The following is an 18072-nucleotide window of genomic DNA, read 5'->3' as shown; positions in this document are numbered from 1 at the left end:
GCACTTTTTGCGTGGATGTTTGGAATTTTCCATGGATATTCTGCATCTTCCCCACGAATGTTTGGAATATCCTATGGACACCCTGCACCTTTCCCAAGGATTTGGGGGATTTTTCCATGGACATCCTGCGCTTTTTACCAGGGACGTGTGGAATTCTCCATGGATGTTCCCGAATTTTTCTTGGATATTTTACAAAATCCATGGACATCCAACCCTTTTTGCATGGATGTTTGGCATTTTCCATGGATATTCTCCATCTTCCCCACGGATACTTGGGATTTCCTAAGGACATCCTGCATTTTTCCCATTAACTTTTGGTATTACCCACGGACATCCTGCACTTTCTGCGTGGAATTTTCAGTCGTATCCGTGGACTTTCGGTAGTGTCTATGGACTTCCAGAATTCCCGGACTTCCTGCAGCCTACGCAATGCTTTTAGACTTGCTTCTCCAATGTGCCTTATCCATCCCTAAATTCTCCCTGCTTCGAGTCCCACAGCTCAAGGCACAGTTCAGCGCAACCTCATTCAAAACATCCCACTCCTACCTCACTCGGAAGACCAAAAAGCACGGGGGATGAACAACACCGTTCACTTTATCTCCCCTTTACACCTCTTCTCTGCTCATTCCCACCTTGGTCACACCTCGCGGGGCTCAAGGTGTGCCCCGAAACCAAAGGGATTTTCTCCTACTCACAGCAACGCGCCGCCGTCCTCCAGTCGGCCAAGACGACTCCCTCCTCCTGGCAGCTTTCCACGTAGGCGTTCAGCGCTTGGCACAGAACTGTGTGGAGCCCCTCGTAGCTGCAGAGGTCGGAAATGCAGTTTTTTAAATAGATATCTGTGTGGATGGTATCGTGGCAGCCTTGGAATGGCCCTGGGTTTTGGGTGAGCAACCCGCAATATGACTCCGTGTTATACTTTGCTGTCTCCCTCCACGAGCAACGCTTGCATTCACCACTGCAGCTATCCAAGCAGATCCTGTTGTCACCAAGAACCTTCCAGACCTGGCCCAGAACCACTGCGTTCTGTGCCAAGGTGCCGTCGGGCAGCAGAGCATCATCCTGGGGATCGCCGTTGCTGTTCCCACACATCCCACACACTTGGCCTGAGTAAGAGCTGGGGATCTTCACCATCAAGTGTCCATCCCAGTTGTACAGCACCTTCAGCATGAAGTCGGTTTTAATCAGGACGAAGCTGCCCTTCTGCTGGAGCTGGAACTTCCCTTGGGCGAGGGAGATGGGGAGGCGGGTGCGGTGGTTGTTCACCTGGAGGGGGAAAGAAAAAAAAGTAATGGGAAAAACGGAATGCAAGGCAACACAAAGATGGGATGTGTTGCTTTTTTTTGAGGTGTCTTCTTGCAAGCTGCAAGCCTCTAACTTGGCAGGAAGGAAACAGGAATAAAAAAAAAAGCAATCAACCCCCCAGTCAGCCACCCAACCAACCCCAAAAAAACACCCAACCAAACACCCAATCGATTACCAAATCAACCACTCAACCATCCAGCCAATCATCCAGAAAAGAACATCTGATCACCCAAAGAAACACCCAAACAACCACCCAAGCAAACACCCAGACACCCAACCAGGAACCCAAAAAACCCACCCAATCATCAAATCAACCCACCCAATCATCCAGTCAATCACCCAAAGAAACACCCAACCAACCGCCAAAAAAAACACCCAACCACCCACCCAACCATCACATCAACCATCCAATCATCCAGCCAACCAACCACCCAACAAAGCACCCAAACAACTGCCCAAAAAAACCCCACCCAACCACCCAATCAACCACCCAATCACCCACCCACCCAACCAACAAATCAACCATCAAATCATCCAGCCAATCATCCAGGCAACCAACCACCCAACGAAACACCCAACTAAATGCCCAGAAAAACCCCACCCAACCACCCAATCAACCACCCAAACAACCAACCACCCAACCAACAAATCAACCATGCAATCATCCAGCCAACCAACCACCCAACCATCAAATCAACCATCCAATCATCCAGCCAACCAACCACCCAATGAAACACCCAAACAACTGCCCAAAAAAACCCCACCCAACCACCCAATCACCCACCCAATCACCCACCCAATCATCAAATCAACCATCCAATCATCCACTCAACCAACCACCCAACAAAGCACCCAAACAACTGCCCAAAAAAACCCCACCCAACCACCCAATCAACCACCCAATCACCCACCCCTCAAATCAACCACCCAGTCATCCAAAAAAGGCCATCTAACCACTCAAAGAAACACCCAGTCAACCAACCCAATCACCCAAACAACGACCCAACCATCAAATCAACCATCCAATCATCCAGCCAACCAACCACCCAACGAAACACCCAAACAACTGCCCAAAAAAACCCCACCCAACCACCCAATCACCCACCCAACCATCAAATCAACCATCCAATCATCCAGCCAACCAACCACCCAACAAAGCACCCAAACAACTGCCCAAAAAAACCCCACCCAACCACCCAATCAACCACCCAATCACCCACCCACCCAACCAACAAATCAACCATCAAATCATCCAGCCAATCATCCAGGCAACCAACCACCCAACGAAACACCCAACTAAATGCCCAGAAAAACCCCACCCAACCACCCAATCAACCACCCAAACAACAAACCACCCAACCAACAAATCAACCATGCAATCATCCAGCCAACCAACCGCCCAACCATCAAATCAACCATCCAATCATCCAGCCAACCAACCACCCAACGAAACACCCAAACAACTGCCCAAAAAAACCCCACCCAACCACCCAATCAACCACCCAATCACCCACCCCTCAAATCAACCACCCAGTCATCCAAAGAAGGCCATCTAACCACTCAAAGAAACACCCAGTCAACCAACCCAATCACCCAAACAACGACCCAACCATCAAATCAACCATCCAATCATCCAGCCAACCAACCACCCAACGAAACACCCAACTAAATGCCCAGAAAAACCCCACCCAACCACCCAATCAACCACCCAATCACCCACCCAATCACCCACCCAACCAACAAATCAACCATCCAGTCATCCAAAAAAGGCCATCTAACCACTCAAAGAAACACCCAATCAACCAACCCAATCACCCGAAGAAACACCCAACCACCCACCCAACCACCAAATCAACCATCCAATCATCCAGCCAACCAACCACCCAACGAAACACCCAAACAACTGCCCAAAAAAACCCTACCCAACCACTCAATCACCCACCCAACCATCAAATCAACCATCCAATCATCCAGCCAATCAACCACCCAACAAAGCACCCAAACAACTGCCCAAAAAAACCCCACCCAACCACCCAATCACCCACCCAATCACCCACCCACCCAACCAACAAATCAACCATCAAATCATCCAGCCAATCATCCAGGCAACCAACCACCCAACGAAACACCCAACTAAATGCCCAGAAAAACCCCACCCAACCACCCAATCAACCACCCAAACAACAAACCACCCAACCAACAAATCAACCATGCAATCATCCAGCCAACCAACCACCCAACCATCAAATCAACCATCCAATCATCCAGCCAACCAACCACCCAACGAAACACCCAAACAACTGCCCAAAAAAACCCCACCCAACCACCCAATCAACCACCCAATCACCCACCCCTCAAATCAACCACCCAGTCATCCAAAGAAGGCCATCTAACCACTCAAAGAAACACCCAGTCAACCAACCCAATCACCCAAACAACGACCCAACCATCAAATCAACCATCCAATCATCCAGCCAACCAACCACCCAACGAAACACCCAACTAAATGCCCAGAAAAACCCCACCCAACCACCCAATCAACCACCCAATCACCCACCCAATCACCCACCCAACCAACAAATCAACCATCCAGTCATCCAAAAAAGGCCATCTAACCACTCAAAGAAACACCCAATCAACCAACCCAATCACCCGAAGAAACACCCAACCACCCACCCAACCACCAAATCAACCATCCAATCATCCAGCCAACCAACCACCCAACGAAACACCCAAACAACTGCCCAAAAAAACCCTACCCAACCACTCAATCACCCACCCAACCATCAAATCAACCATCCAATCATCCAGCCAATCAACCACCCAACAAAGCACCCAAACAACTGCCCAAAAAAACCCCACCCAACCACCCAATCACCCACCCAATCACCCACCCACCCAACCAACAAATCAACCATCAAATCATCCAGCCAATCATCCAGGCAACCAACCACCCAACGAAACACCCAACTAAATGCCCAGAAAAACCCCACCCAACCACCCAATCAACCACCCAAACAACAAACCACCCAACCAACAAATCAACCATGCAATCATCCAGCCAACCAACCACCCAACCATCAAATCAACCATCCAATCATCCAGCCAACCAACCACCCAACGAAACACCCAAACAACTGCCCAAAAAAAACCCCACCCAACCACCCAATCAACCACCCAATCACCCACCCCTCAAATCAACCACCCAGTCATCCAAAGAAGGCCATCTAACCACTCAAAGAAACACCCAGTCAACCAACCCAATCACCCAAACAACGACCCAACCATCAAATCAACCATCCAATCATCCAGCCAACCAACCACCCAACGAAACACCCAACTAAATGCCCAGAAAAACCCCACCCAACCACCCAATCACCCACCCAATCACCCACCCAACCAACCAACAAATCAACCATCAAATCATCCAGCCAATCATCCCAAATCCCATCCGTCTGCCCAAACAACCACCCTACCACCCAACCAACCGCCCTACCAACTACCAAACCAACCACCCAATCATCCAGCCACCCACCCCCCCAACCACTCAACCCCCCACCCAAAACCCACCCCAAACCGACCCAACTCTTTCCTCCTCATCCATCCCCATCCCATATTCCCCTCCTCGTTTTCCACCGGAAATCCAACAAAACCACCTGTACCAGTGCCACCAAAAGAGTATGAGGGACGTCCCTGATGGGAGATTCCTCACTGAGAGGCAAAAAATGCCCACACAGCAGCACCGCTGACCCACACAGACACGTTAACCCACCACATTGCTTCACATCTCTCGATTATTCTCTTCCTCACATACCCTCACGAATCCATTCTCGGACCTGATCACGACCACCGTGATGTTGTAGGCTTGGACGGTCACAGCATCAATGTAGGGGGATTTGGCATTGCCCCTCAAGCTATTTCTGACCTCAACAGTGAAGAAGGGCAGGTTGGCGGCTGTGCCGCAGGTCTTGCTCAAAGTGTAGGTGCACGTGCCCATGAAATCAAAGATCTTCCCATCGAAAGTTTTGTAGTGGGGCCCACCGATGACCCAGCAGGTGGAGAAGGTCTCTTGGACGCACGTGGGCCCCCCTTCCACCATCTTGCACCGCTCCCGCTCCTTGCAGGTGATGTCAGAGCAGGAAAGCGTGGAGGAAGCTGGTGAGAAAGAAAATACAGAGGGTGATGAGGAGCAAAGCCACGAGCCTGCAATGCACCCTCGCTGTTGGGAGTGCAGATGGTATTCTTGGCTGCGCTGGACAAAGAACTGGGGAAAAAACCCTTCCTTTCTTCCCAGTACTGGTGGGGCGCTGGGTCCAGGTGTGGGATCCCATCGCAACGGGAAGAGTTCAGCTGTGGGCTGAACCAACCCACACCAATCCCATTCTGTGATCCCATACCCCAAAACCACACCAACCCCATCCTGTGATCCCACCAACCCACACCAACCCCATTCTGTTGATTCCAGGCCCCAAAACCCCACCAATCCCATCCTGTGACCCCACCAACCCACATCCGCCCCATTCTGTGATCCCACCAACCTCATCCTGTGCTCCCACCAACTCACACCAACCCCATTCTGTGACCCCACCAACCCCAAACCCCACCAACCACCCATCCCACTTTGCGATCCAACCCCCCAGACCCCACCAAACCACACCAACCCCACCCTGTGACCCCACCAACCCCAAACCCCACCAACCACCCATCCCACTTTGTGATCCAATACCCCCAAACCCCACCAAACCACACCAACTCCATTCTGTGACCCCACCAACCCCAAACCCCACCAACCACCCATCCCACTTTGCGATCCAACACCCCCAAACCCCACCAAACCACACCAACCCCATCCTGTGACCCCACCAACCCCAAACCCCACCAACCACCCATCCCACTTTGCGATCCAACCCCCCAGACCCCACCAAACCACACCAACCCCACCCTGTGACCCCACCAACCACCCATCCCACTTTGCGATCCAACACCCCCAAACCCCACCAAACCACACCAACCCCATCCTGTGACCCCACCAACCCCAAACCCCACCAACCACCCATCCCACTTTGCGATCCAACCCCCCAGACCCCACCAAACCACACCAACCCCACCCTGTGACCCCACCAACCACCCATCCCACTTTGCGATCCAACACCCCCAAACCCCACCAAACCACACCAACCCCATCCTGTGACCCCACCAACCCCAAACCCCACCAACCACCCATCCCACTTTGCGATCCAACCCCCCAGACCCCCACCCACCCCACTCTGACCCTACTTACATGTGGCGCACAGACCAGCAAAACCGTAACCCACGTAATTCATAAAGCCAAATCCCAACAGCCCAAAAGTCGCTCGCTCGTTCTCAGAGCTCCAGCTGCTATATGAACTGCTCAGGCTGTGCATGGACCAGGAATACTCCGTGCCGGGGATTTCCTTCCATTCCCTATCGCTCCCCTTCTGTTGCGCGATGGCGTTGGTGTCGGAATTCTTGGCCACGAGGAGGACGTAGTTGTACGCATTCAACCCGGTGAAGCGGTACGACGCGCAGTAGGACGAGATGGGTGGGATGGCGAGGAGGAAGGGGTCTTGCCAAACGTAATACCCCCTTGAGCCGGTGAAGAATAAAACCACCTGAATCTCTACCGAAGAAGTCACGTAGAACGGAGAATTCGACCTCAGTTTGAAGACTTTGACCTCCCCGGCCTCCACGTTCTTTGTGGTGGCCGCGCTGCCCTCGTGGTAGGAGATGGAGCCATCCTGGGCTGCCACGACGTAGATGAAATCGTGGGCTTTCTGCAGGGGGTTGGGGGGCACGATGTAGGCTTTCCCCCAGGCGCTGACGGGGAGGAGCTGCTCCACCACGTAGTCACAACCGCTGTTCACCTTCGCGCAGGTGTGACCGCTGAACACGGCGATGGCGTTGTCCGATGTCACTTTGGTCCCCGAGAGGTCGTCCTCGCTTTGGAGCTGCAAGCTCTCATACGGCCTCAAAGGGACGGAAAGCGTCGAGCCGGATCTGTAGTTCCTCCCTCGGAAATAAAGCTTCCCTTTGATCTTGATGGAAACGGTCGACGGTTCCTTCCCGGCCACCACGGCGAATTCCTTCAACCCCTCTTTGGCCGCGTCGGTGGGGGTCACCACGTAGTATTCGTTGCCCAGCACGGCCGTGGGCAGCACCGCGGTGGCACCGACGGTGTAGGTTTTGGAGCTGGTGATGACGACGGAGATGTCTTTGGTGGACGTCACCAAAAGGCTCTTTTGGGAGATCCTCCTGTTGATCAACTCCAAGGCGCCGGGGATGGAGATGGGGGAGGTTTGGTCCTTCCTGAGGTTGATGGTTTCGTGGAAGGACCCCCCATCGGTGCTGGTCAGGGTTACTTGGGTGGAGTCGGCGTAGGCGGTGAGGTGGAGGAAGAGGTTGGGGCGCACGGCTTCCTCGCTGTTCTGAAGGACGGCGACGAGGAACTCCTTGCCACGGAACATGGCGGAGGTGAGGGCTGGGAAGGAGGAGTGGGGAAATAAATGGGGGGAGGAAAAAGGGGGGGGGGGGGTTGGGGGCAGAAAAGGGGGGGGAGAAGCGAAGGGGGGGGGAGAAAAAAAGAGGGATTGGGAGGAAAAAAAAGGAGGGGAAGGAAAAAGGGAGGAGAGATGAGAGGGGAAAAAGTTGGGGAGAAGGGGGGGAGAGAAGTGGAGGGGGGGGAGAAAAAAAGAGGGATTGGGAGGAAAAAAAATGGGGGGGAAGGTAAAAGGGGGGAGAGATGAGAGGGGAAAAAGTTGGGGAGAAGGGGGAGAGAAGTGGAGGGGGGGAGAAGGTGGGGGGGGAGAGAAGTGGAGGGGGGGGGGAGAAGTGGAGGGGGGGGAGAAGTGGAGGGGGGGGGGGAGAAGTGGAGGGGGGGGGGGAGAAGTGGAGGGGGGGGGGGGAGAAGTGGAGGGGGGGGGGAGAAGTGGAGGGGGGGGGGGAGAAGTGGAGGGGGGGGGGGGAGAAGTGGAGGGGGGGGGGAGAAGTGGAGGGGGGGGGGAGAAGTGGGGGGGGGGGGGAGAAGTGGGGGGGGGGGGGAGAAGTGGGGGGGGGGGGAGAAGTGGGGGGGGGGAGAAAAAAAGAGGGATTGGGAGGAAAAAAAAGGGGGGGGAAGGAAAAAGGGGGGAGAGATGAGAGGGGAAAAAGTTGGGGAGAAGGGGGAGAGAAGTGGAGGGGGGGGAAAAAAGGGGGGGGGGAGAAAGGGGGGGGGAGAAAGGGGGGGGGAGAAAGGGGGGGGGAGAAAGGGGGGGGGAGAAAGGGGGGGGGAGAAAGGGGGGGGGAGAAAGGGGGGGGAAGTGGGGAAAAAAGGGGGGGAGAAAAATGGGGGAGGGAGGAAGGAAAGTAGGAAGAGGGTGGGGAAGAGGGGGAGATATGGGGGGGGATATAGGGGAGGGATGGGGGGGGAAATAGGGGAGGAGAAATAGGGGAGGGGATATAGGGGGGATATAGGGGAGGGATGGGGGGGGAAATAGGGGAGGGATGGGGGAGGGATATGGGGGGGGGGATATGGGGGGGGGGACATGGGGGGGATATGGGGGGGGGCGATATGGGGGGGGCGATATGGGGGGGGCGATATGGGGGGGGCGATATGGGGGGGGATATAGGGGAGGGGATATGGGGGGGGATATGGGGGAGGGATATGGGGGGGGGGATATGGGGGGGGGATATGGGGGGGGATGGTTGGGGCGATATAGGGGAGGGATGGGGGGGGGCGATATAGGGGATGGATGGGGGGGGATATAGGGGAGGGATATGGGGGGGGTATAGGGGAGGGATATGGGGGAGGGATGGGGGGGGGGATATAGGGGAGGGATGGGGGGGGAATAGGGGAGAGATGGGGGGGGGGGATAGGGGGGAAATATGGGAAAAAGGGGTCAACTCCACGAAGAGAAAAGAACCAAAAGACCCCAATCTGAACCCCCAAATCGAACTGCTGAAACCCACCAACCCCCCCCCCCCCCCCCATGACCAATAACCCCCCTTCCCACCCCACCCCCCCCCCCCCCCCCCCCCAAAAAACCACCCCCAATTCCCACGAAGATTGGGGCAGGAAATAAACACACGTAGAGTCGGGGTGAGGGGAAACAAAGGGAAAGGGGGGGGGGGGGTTGTGTATATTTACATCGATAATTATCTTAATTATCTGCTTTGCTGGGGGGGGTGGAGGGAATTATGGGCCCGAAAAAAGGGGCAGACTTTAAGGGCTTTTAAAAGTAATTAATGAATGAGAAAGATGATGGCCAGGTAGATAGGGGGGAGCTCAATGGGGGCTTAATAGGTGAAGAGATAGGAAATTAATAGGTAGGAGATTAACAGGAGCTAATAGACGGGAGCTTAATTGGAGCTTAATAGATAGGGACTTAATAGATAGGAGCTAATTGATGGGAGCTTAATAGGTGCTAATAGATGGGAGCTTAATAGGTGGGAGCTTAATAGATAGGAGCTAATAGATAGGAACTTAATAGATGGGAGCTTAACAGGAACTTAATAGACGGGAGCTTAATAGGAGCTAATAGATAGGAACTTAATAGATGGGAGCTTAATAGATGGGAGCTTAATAGGTGGGAGCTTAATAGGTGGGAGCTTAATAGGTGGGAGCTTAATAGGTGGGAGCTTAATAGGTGGGAGCTAATAGGTGGGAGCTAATAGGTGGGAGCTAATAGGTGGGAGCTAATAGGTGGGAGCTTAATAGGAACTTAATAGGTGGGAGCTAATAGGTGGGAGCTTAATAGGAGCTAATCGATGGGAACTTAATAGGAGATTAATAGATAGGGACTTAATAGATAGGAGCTAATAGATGGGAGCTTAATAGGAGCTTAATAGATAGGAACTTAATAGATAGGAGCTAATAGGTGGGAGCTTAATAGGAGCTAATAGATGGGAGCTTAATAGATGGGAACTTAATAGATAGGAGCTAATAGGTGGGAGCTTAATAGGTGCTAATAGATGGGAGCTTAATAGATAGGAACTTAATAGATAGGAGCTAATAGGTGGGAGCTTAATAGGTGGGAGCTTAACAGGAGCTTAATAGACGGGAGCTTAATAGATAGGAGCTAATAGGTGGGAGCTTAATAGGAGCTTAATAGATAGGAACTTAATAGATGGGAGCTAATAGGTGGGAGCTTAATAGGAGCTAATAGATAGGAGCTTAATAGGAACTTAATAGGTGGGAGCTAATAGGTGGGAGCTTAATAGGAGCTAATCGATGGGAACTTAATAGGAGATTAATAGATAGGGACTTAATAGATAGGGACTTAATAGATGGGAGCTTAATAGATGGGAGCTTAATAGATGGGAGCTTAATAGATGGGAGCTTAATAGATGGGAGCTTAATAGATGGGAGCTTAATAGATGGGAGCTTAATAGATGGGAGCTTAATAGGCGGGAGCTTAATAGGCGGGAGCTTAACAGGAGCTAATAGATGGGAACTTAATAGGAGATTAATAGATAGGGACTTAATAGATAGGAGCTTAATAGGTGGGAGCTAATAGATGGGAGCTTAACAGGAGCTAATAGACAGGAACTTAATAGATAGGAGTTAATAGGTGGGAGCTTAATAGGAGCTAATAGATGGGAGCTTAATAGGAGCTAATAGATGGGAGCTTAACAGGAGCTAAGAGATAGGAACTTAATAGATAGGAGTTAATAGGTGGGAGCTTAATAGGAGCTAATAGATAGGAACTTAATAGATAGGAGTTAATAGGTGGGAGGTTAATATGTGGGAGCTTAGTAGGAGCTAATAGATAAGAACTTAATAGATAGGAGCTTAACAGGTGGGAGCTTAACAGGAGCTAAGAGATAGGAACTTAATAGATAGGAGCTAATAGGTGGGAGCTTAATAGGAGCTAATAGATGGGAGCTTAATTGGAGCTTAATAGATAGGGACTTAATAGGTGGGAGCTAATAGATAGGAGCTTAATAGGAACTTAATAGGTGGGAGCTAATAGGTGGGAGCTAATAGGTGGGAGCTAATAGGTGGGAGCTAATAGATAGGAGTTAATAGATGGGAGCTTAATAGGAGCTTAATAGATAGGAACTTAATAGATAGGAGTTAATAGATAGGAGTTAATAGATGGGAGCTTAATAGGAGCTTAATAGGCGGGAGCTTAACAGGAGCTAATAGATGGGAACTTAATAGGAGATTAATAGATAGGGACTTAATAGATAGGAGCTTAATAGGTGGGAGTTAATAGATGGGAGCTTAACAGGAGCTAATAGACAGGAACTTAATAGATAGGAGTTAATAGGTGGGAGCTTAATAGGAGCTAATAGATGGGAGCTTAATAGATGGGAACTTAATAGATAGGAGCTAATAGGTGGGAGCTTAATAGATAGGTGCTAATAGGTGGGAGCTTAATAGATAGGTGCTAATAGGTGGGAACTTAATAGATAGGAGCTAATGGATAGGAACTTAATAGATAGGAACTTAATAGGTGGGAGCTAATAGGTGGGAGCTTAATAGGAGCTTAATAGATAGGAGCTAATAGGTGGGAGCTAACAGATAGGTGCTTAATAGGTGGGAGCTTAATAGATAGGAGCTAATAGATGGGAGCTTAATTGGACCTTAATAGGTGGGACCTTAATAGGTGGGACCTTAATAGGTGGGACCTTAATAGGTGGGACCTTAATAGGTGCTTAATAGACGAGAGCTTAATAGATAATGGGGGCTAAAGAGAAATACATGAAACGGAATAAATGAAATCAATTAAATAAAAGAGGCTCAAATAAAATGACATTTTGTTGCCAAAAGATGGAATTCTTACCCCAAAATCTGCCCCTCATTTCACCCCCTTCCCCCCCTCCCCCCCCCCCCCCAATAGAACCCAACGGAGCGTTTTGGGGTCACTCACCACAGCTCAGGGCCAACCCCAACGCGATGTGCCACATCGCCCCCATCTCCAGCCCTACAAAGGAAGAAAAAAAAGGCCAAAATCGGTAAAAATGCGCTTTTTAGAGGAAAAAAATAAGGATTGAGGGAGGTCTGGAGGTGCCTTTTGGGCCCAAATTCACCCCAGAATTCACTCAGTTACTCCCATTTACCCCCCACACCCCCAAAAAAGAAACATCCTATAATGAGTTCCCCTATGGCTGAACCGACCCCAAAACTGCCCAAATTTGGGGGCAAAAAAAGGGGGATTTTGTGCACAGGGAGAAACTTCTGGGTTCAGAACCCCAAATCTTTAGGGCTTCGTATCCCACATCTTTTGGGTTGAAAGCCCCATATTTGGGGTTTCGCACCCCATAATTCGGGGGAGATTCACCCCACAATTTGGGTGTTTAGGATCCCCTTTCTGTAGGGCTCCACATCCCCTATTTTGGGGTAAAACACCCTAAAATCCTCAGTTGGGCATCCCAATTCTTTAGGATTTTGCACCCTGTATCCTTTGGGTTGAAAGCCCCACATTTGGGGTTTCGCACCCCATAATTCGGGGGAGATTCACCCCACAATTTGGGTGTTTAGGACCCCCTTTCTGTAGGGGTCCACATCCCCTATTTTGGGGTAAAACACCCTAAAATCTTCAGAATTTGCTGCCCAAAACTTTAGGATTTTTGCACCCCGTATCCTTTGGGTTGAAAGCCCCATATTTGGGGTTTCGCACCCCATAATTCGGGGGAGATTCACCCCACAATTTGGGTGTTTAGGATCCCCTTTCTGTAGGGGTCCACATCCCCTATTTGGGGGTAACCCCCCCCAAAATCCTCAGTTTGGCATCCCAAATCTTTAGGGTTTTGCACCCCGTATCCTTTGGGTTGAAAGCCCCATATTTGGGGTTTCGCACCCCATAATTCGGGGGAGATTCACCCCACAATTTGGGTGCTTAGGATCCCCCTTTCTGTAGGGCTCCGCATCCCCTATTTTGGGGTAAAACACCCTAAAATCCTCAGTTGGGCATCCCAATTCTTTAGGATTTTGCACCCCGTATCCTTTGGGTTGAAAACACTGAATTTGGAGTTTAACACCCCATAATTTGTGGGGTATCACCCCGAAACTTCGGGTCTTTAGGATCCTGTTCCTGTAGGGCTCAGCACCCCACATTTTGGGGTAAAACACCCTAAAATCCTGAGTTTGGCATCCCAATTCTTTAGGATTTTGCACCCCGTATCCTTTGTGTTGAAAGCCCCATATTTGGGGTTTCGCACCCCATAATTTGGGGGAGATTCACCCCAGAATTTGGGTGTTTAGGACCCCCTTTCTGTAAGGCTCAGCATCCCCTATTTTGGAGTAAAACCCCCTAAAATCCTCAGAATTTGGCACCCCAAACCTTCAGGGTTTCCCACCCCACGTCTTTGGGGTTTAACACCCCAATATTTGGGGTTTAACACCCCATATTGTGGAGCTTTTTGGCTGCAGCGCTCCGTACACTTTGGATTTCACACCCCCACCGTTTGGGGTCCAACGCCCCCCCAAATCTGCGGGGTTTCATACGTGACTCATCGCAGCTCCGACACCCCCATCCCGTTGGGTTTAGAAACCCACATTTGGGGTTTTTTAGGACCCCGTATTTTTAGCGTTGAGCCCCCCCCCCCCCCCCCCCTATTCCTGTTGGTCTCAACATCCCACATTTTTGGGGTGGGACATCGCAGATCTTTGGGGTTTATCACCCATCTCCCCCAACCACCGATAGAGATGGGGCTCAACCTGGATTTTTTTGGGGGGGGGCAGAAAACCCCTCTTTCACCCACTGGATCCCCTGTTTTATGGCTGCACCCCCCCCACAAACACACCTCATTTTGCACACTGTGAGATCCCACCAGACCCTAAAAGAGAAGGAAAAAAAGTGCTTTGAAGCCCCCCCCAAAAAAGCCCTAAATCCACTGCTTACCACCAATTCCGTTCCTCAGAGCGGCCCTTTGCTAAAGCCCAGGGAGGAGAGGAGGGGGTTGGGGGTGGGGGAAGCTCACGGACGGACCCTAAATCTGCCCTTTTTATAACCAATTGTGGTTTCCTGAGAATTTCCTCACCGGGGGCAAAGGGGGGAAGGGGCTGGCAACAAAAATATTCGAAAAAGGCCCGTTTTGGCTGACTCGGGAGAATTTTGTGGAGGGGGACGAGGGCAGGGGGTGCTGAACCCTCGGTGGGAGCCAGGAGGTCAAATTGCAAAACAGCTCCGGGGTTCCGAAGAATTGGGATGTGCGGAACACGGAGGGGAGCCAGGATGTGAGAAAGTGCAGCTGCTTCCCCTCCTCGGCTGGAGGTTCTGACCACAGAAGTTGTTGTCGTGGGGGCAAAGCCGTGGGGTGCATGGCAGTGGGTGCAGATCTATAGGGTAGGTTGCAGTGGGTGCAGATCTATAGGGTAGGTTGCAATGGGTGCAGGGATTCGGGTGTGATTGCAATGGGTGCAGATCTATAGGGTAGGTTGCAATGGGTGCAGGGATTCAGGTGGCATTGCAATGGGTGCAGATCTATAGGGTAGGTTGCAATGGGTGCAGGGATTTGGGTGGCGTTGCAATGGGTGCAGATCTATAGGGTAGGTTGCAATGGGTGCAGGGATTCGGGTGTCATTGCAATGGGTGCAGATCTATAGGGTAGGTTGCAATGGGTGCAGGGATTCAGGTGGCATTGCAATGGGTGCAGGGATTTGGGTGGCGTTGCAATGGGTGCAGATCTATAGGGTAGGTTGCAATGGGTGCAGGGATTCGGGTGTGATTGCAATGGGTGCAGATCTATAGGGTAGGTTGCAATGGGTGCAGGGATTTGGGTGTCATTGCAATGGGTGCAGATTTATAGGGTAGATTGCAATGGGTGCAGGGATTCAGGTGGCGTTGCAATGGGTGCAGATCTATAGGGTAGGTTGCAGTGGGTGCAGATCTTCAGGTGTCGTTGCAATGAGTGCAGATTTATAGGGTAGATTGCAATGGGTGCAGGGATTCAGGTGGCGTTGCAATGGGTGCAGATCTATAGGGTAGGTTGCAATGGGTGCAGATCTTCAGGTGGCGTTGCAATGGGTGCAGATCTATAGGGTAGGTTGCAATGGGTGCAGGGATTCGGGTGTCGTTGCAATGGGTGCAGATCTATAGGGTAGGTTGCAATGGGGGCAGGGATTCAGGTGACATTGCAATGGGTGCAGGGATTTGGGTGACATTGCAATGGGTGCATATCTATAGGGTAGGGTGCAATAGGTGCAGATCTTCAGGTGGCATTGCAATGGGTGCAGATCTATAGGGTAGGTTGCAATGGGTGGAGGGACTCAGCTGACGATGCAATGGGTGCAGATCTATAGGGTAGGTTGCAATGGGTGCAGGGATTCGGGTGTCGTTGCAATGGGTGCAGATCTATAGGGTAGGTTGCAATGGGTGCAGGGAGTCAGGTGGCGTTGCAATGGGTGCAGGGATTTGGGTGGCGTTGCAATGGGTGCAGATCTATAGGGTAGGTTGCAATAGGTGCAGGGATTCGGGTGTCGTTGCAATGGGTGCAGATCTATAGGGTAGGTTGCACTGGGTGCAGGGAGTCAGGTGGCGTTGCAATGGGTGCAGATCTATAGGGTAGGTTGCAATGGGTGCAGGGATTCGGGTGTGATTGCAATGGGTGCAGATCTATAGGGTAGGTTGCAATGGGTGCAGGTATTCAGGTGGCGCTGCAATGGGTGCAGATCTATAGGGTAGGTTGCAGTGGGTGCAGGGATTTGGGTGGCATTGCAATGGGTGCAGATCTATAGGGTAGGTTGCAATGGGTGCAGGGATTCAGGTGGCGTTGCAATGGGTGCAGATCTATAGGGTAGGTTGCAATGGGTGCAGGGATTCAGGTGGCATTGCAATGGGTGCAGGGATTTGGGTGGCGTTGCAATGGGTGCAGATCTATAGGGTAGGTTGCAATGGGTGCAGGGATTCGGGTGTGATTGCAATGGGTGCAGATCTATAGGGTAGGTTGCAATGGGTGCAGGGATTTGGGTGTCATTGCAATGGGTGCAGATTTATAGGGTAGATTGCAATGGGTGCAGGGATTCAGGTGGCGTTGCAATGGGTGCAGATCTATAGGGTAGGTTGCAATGGGTGCAGATCTTCAGGTGTCGTTGCAATGAGTGCAGATTTATAGGGTAGATTGCAATGGGTGCAGGGATTCAGGTGGCGTTGCAATGGGTGCAGATCTATAGGGTAGGTTGCAATGGGTGCAGATCTTCAGGTGGCGTTGCAATGGGTGCAGATCTATAGGGTAGGTTGCAATGGGTGGAGGGACTCAGCTGACGATGCAATGGGTGCAGATCTATAGGGTAGGTTGCAATGGGTGCAGGGATTCGGGTGTCGTTGCAATGGGTGCAGATCTATAGGGTAGGTTGCAATGGGTGCAGGGAGTCAGGTGGCGTTGCAATGGGTGCAGGGATTTGGGTGGCGTTGCAATGGGTGCAGATCTATAGGGTAGGTTGCAATAGGTGCAGGGATTCGGGTGTCGTTGCAATGGGTGCAGATCTATAGGGTAGGTTGCACTGGGTGCAGGGAGTCAGGTGGCGTTGCAATGGGTGCAGATCTATAGGGTAGGGTGCAATAGGTGCAGATCTTCAGGTGGCGTTGCAATGGGTGCAGATCTATAGGGTAGGTTGCAATGGGTGCAGGGATTCAGGTGGCGTTGCAGTGGGTGCAGATCTATAGGGTAGGTTGAAAAGGGTGCAGGGATTCGGGTGTGATTGCAATGGGTGCAGATCTATAGGGTAGGTTGCAATAGGTGCAGGGATTCGGGTGTCGTTGCAATGGGTGCAGATCTATAGGGTAGGTTGCAATGGGTGCAGGGATTCAGGTGGCGTTGCAATGGGTGCAGATCTATAGAGTAGGTTGCAATGGGTGCAGGGATTCAGGTGACAGTGCAGTCAGTGCAGATCTATAGGGTAGGTTGAAAAGGGTGCAGGGATTCGGGTGTGATTGCAATGGGTGCAGATCTATAGGGTAGGTTGCAATAGGTGCAGGGATTCGGGTGTCGTTGCAATGGGTGCAGATCTATAGGGTAGGTTGCAATGGGTGCAGGGATTCGGGTGTCGTTGCAATGGGTGCAGATTTATAGGGTAGGTTGCAGTGGGTGCAGGGATTCAGGTGGCGTTGCAATGGGTGCAGATTTATAGGGTAGGTTGCAATGGGTGCAGGGATTCAGGTGGCGTTGCAGTGGGTGCAGATCTATAGGGTAGGTTGCAATGGGTGCAGGGATTCAGGTGGCGTTGCAATGGGTGCAGATCTATAGAATAGGTTGAAAAGGGTGCAGGCATTCAGGTGTGATTGCAGTGGGTGCAGATTGATAGGGTAGGGTGCAATGGGTGCAGGGATTCAGGTGGCGTTGCAATGGGTGCAGGGATTTGGGTGGCGTTGCAATGAGTGCAGATCTGTAGGGTAGGTTGCAATGGGTGCAGGGATTCGGGTGGCGTTGCAATGAGTGCAGATCTATAGGGTAGGTTGCAATGGGTGCAGGGATTATGGTGGTGTTGCAGTGGGTGCAGATCTATAGAATAGGTTGAAAAGGGTGCAGGCATTCAGGTGTGATTGCAGTGGGTGCAGATCTATAGGGTAGGTTGCAATGGGTGCAGCGATTCGGGTGTGATTGCAGTGGGTGCAGATCTATAGGGTAGGTTGCAATGGGTGCAGGGATTCGGGTGTGATTGCAATGGGTGCAGGGATTTGGGTGGCGTTGCAATGGGTGCAGATCTATAGGGTAGGTTGCAATGGGTGCAGGGACTCGGGTGTCGTTGCAATGAGTGCAGATCTATAGGGTAGGTTGCAATGGGTGCAGGGATTCAGGTGGCATTGCAATGGGTGCAGGGATTTG

General features: G+C 51.5%; 1 protein-coding gene across 1 annotated transcript in view; it reads right to left on the bottom strand.

Moving 5' to 3' along the window:
* Window positions 1-14227, bottom strand: part of LOC429249 (IgGFc-binding protein-like) — a 45916-nt gene extending 31689 nt beyond the window's left edge. Inside the window, exons 1-5 of the mRNA XM_040657169.2 lie at window positions 14151-14227; window positions 12177-12230; window positions 6587-7804; window positions 5120-5460; window positions 696-1266 (exon numbers count right to left, since the gene is read on the bottom strand). Of these exons, the coding sequence (XP_040513103.1) occupies window positions 696-1266; window positions 5120-5460; window positions 6587-7804; window positions 12177-12222 (2176 nt within the window). The 5' untranslated portion in view covers window positions 12223-12230; window positions 14151-14227. The remainder of the gene's footprint in view (window positions 1-695; window positions 1267-5119; window positions 5461-6586; window positions 7805-12176; window positions 12231-14150) is intronic.
* Between the last annotated feature and the right edge of the window lie 3845 nt (window positions 14228-18072).

The sequence above is a fragment of the Gallus gallus genome, unplaced genomic scaffold (genome assembly GCF_016699485.2).
Source record: "Gallus gallus isolate bGalGal1 unplaced genomic scaffold, bGalGal1.mat.broiler.GRCg7b scaffold_47, whole genome shotgun sequence".
Classification (NCBI taxonomy): domain Eukaryota; kingdom Metazoa; phylum Chordata; class Aves; order Galliformes; family Phasianidae; genus Gallus; species Gallus gallus.
Note: the sequence above shows the minus strand (reverse complement) of the source record. Positions and strands in the feature narration are given on the sequence as shown.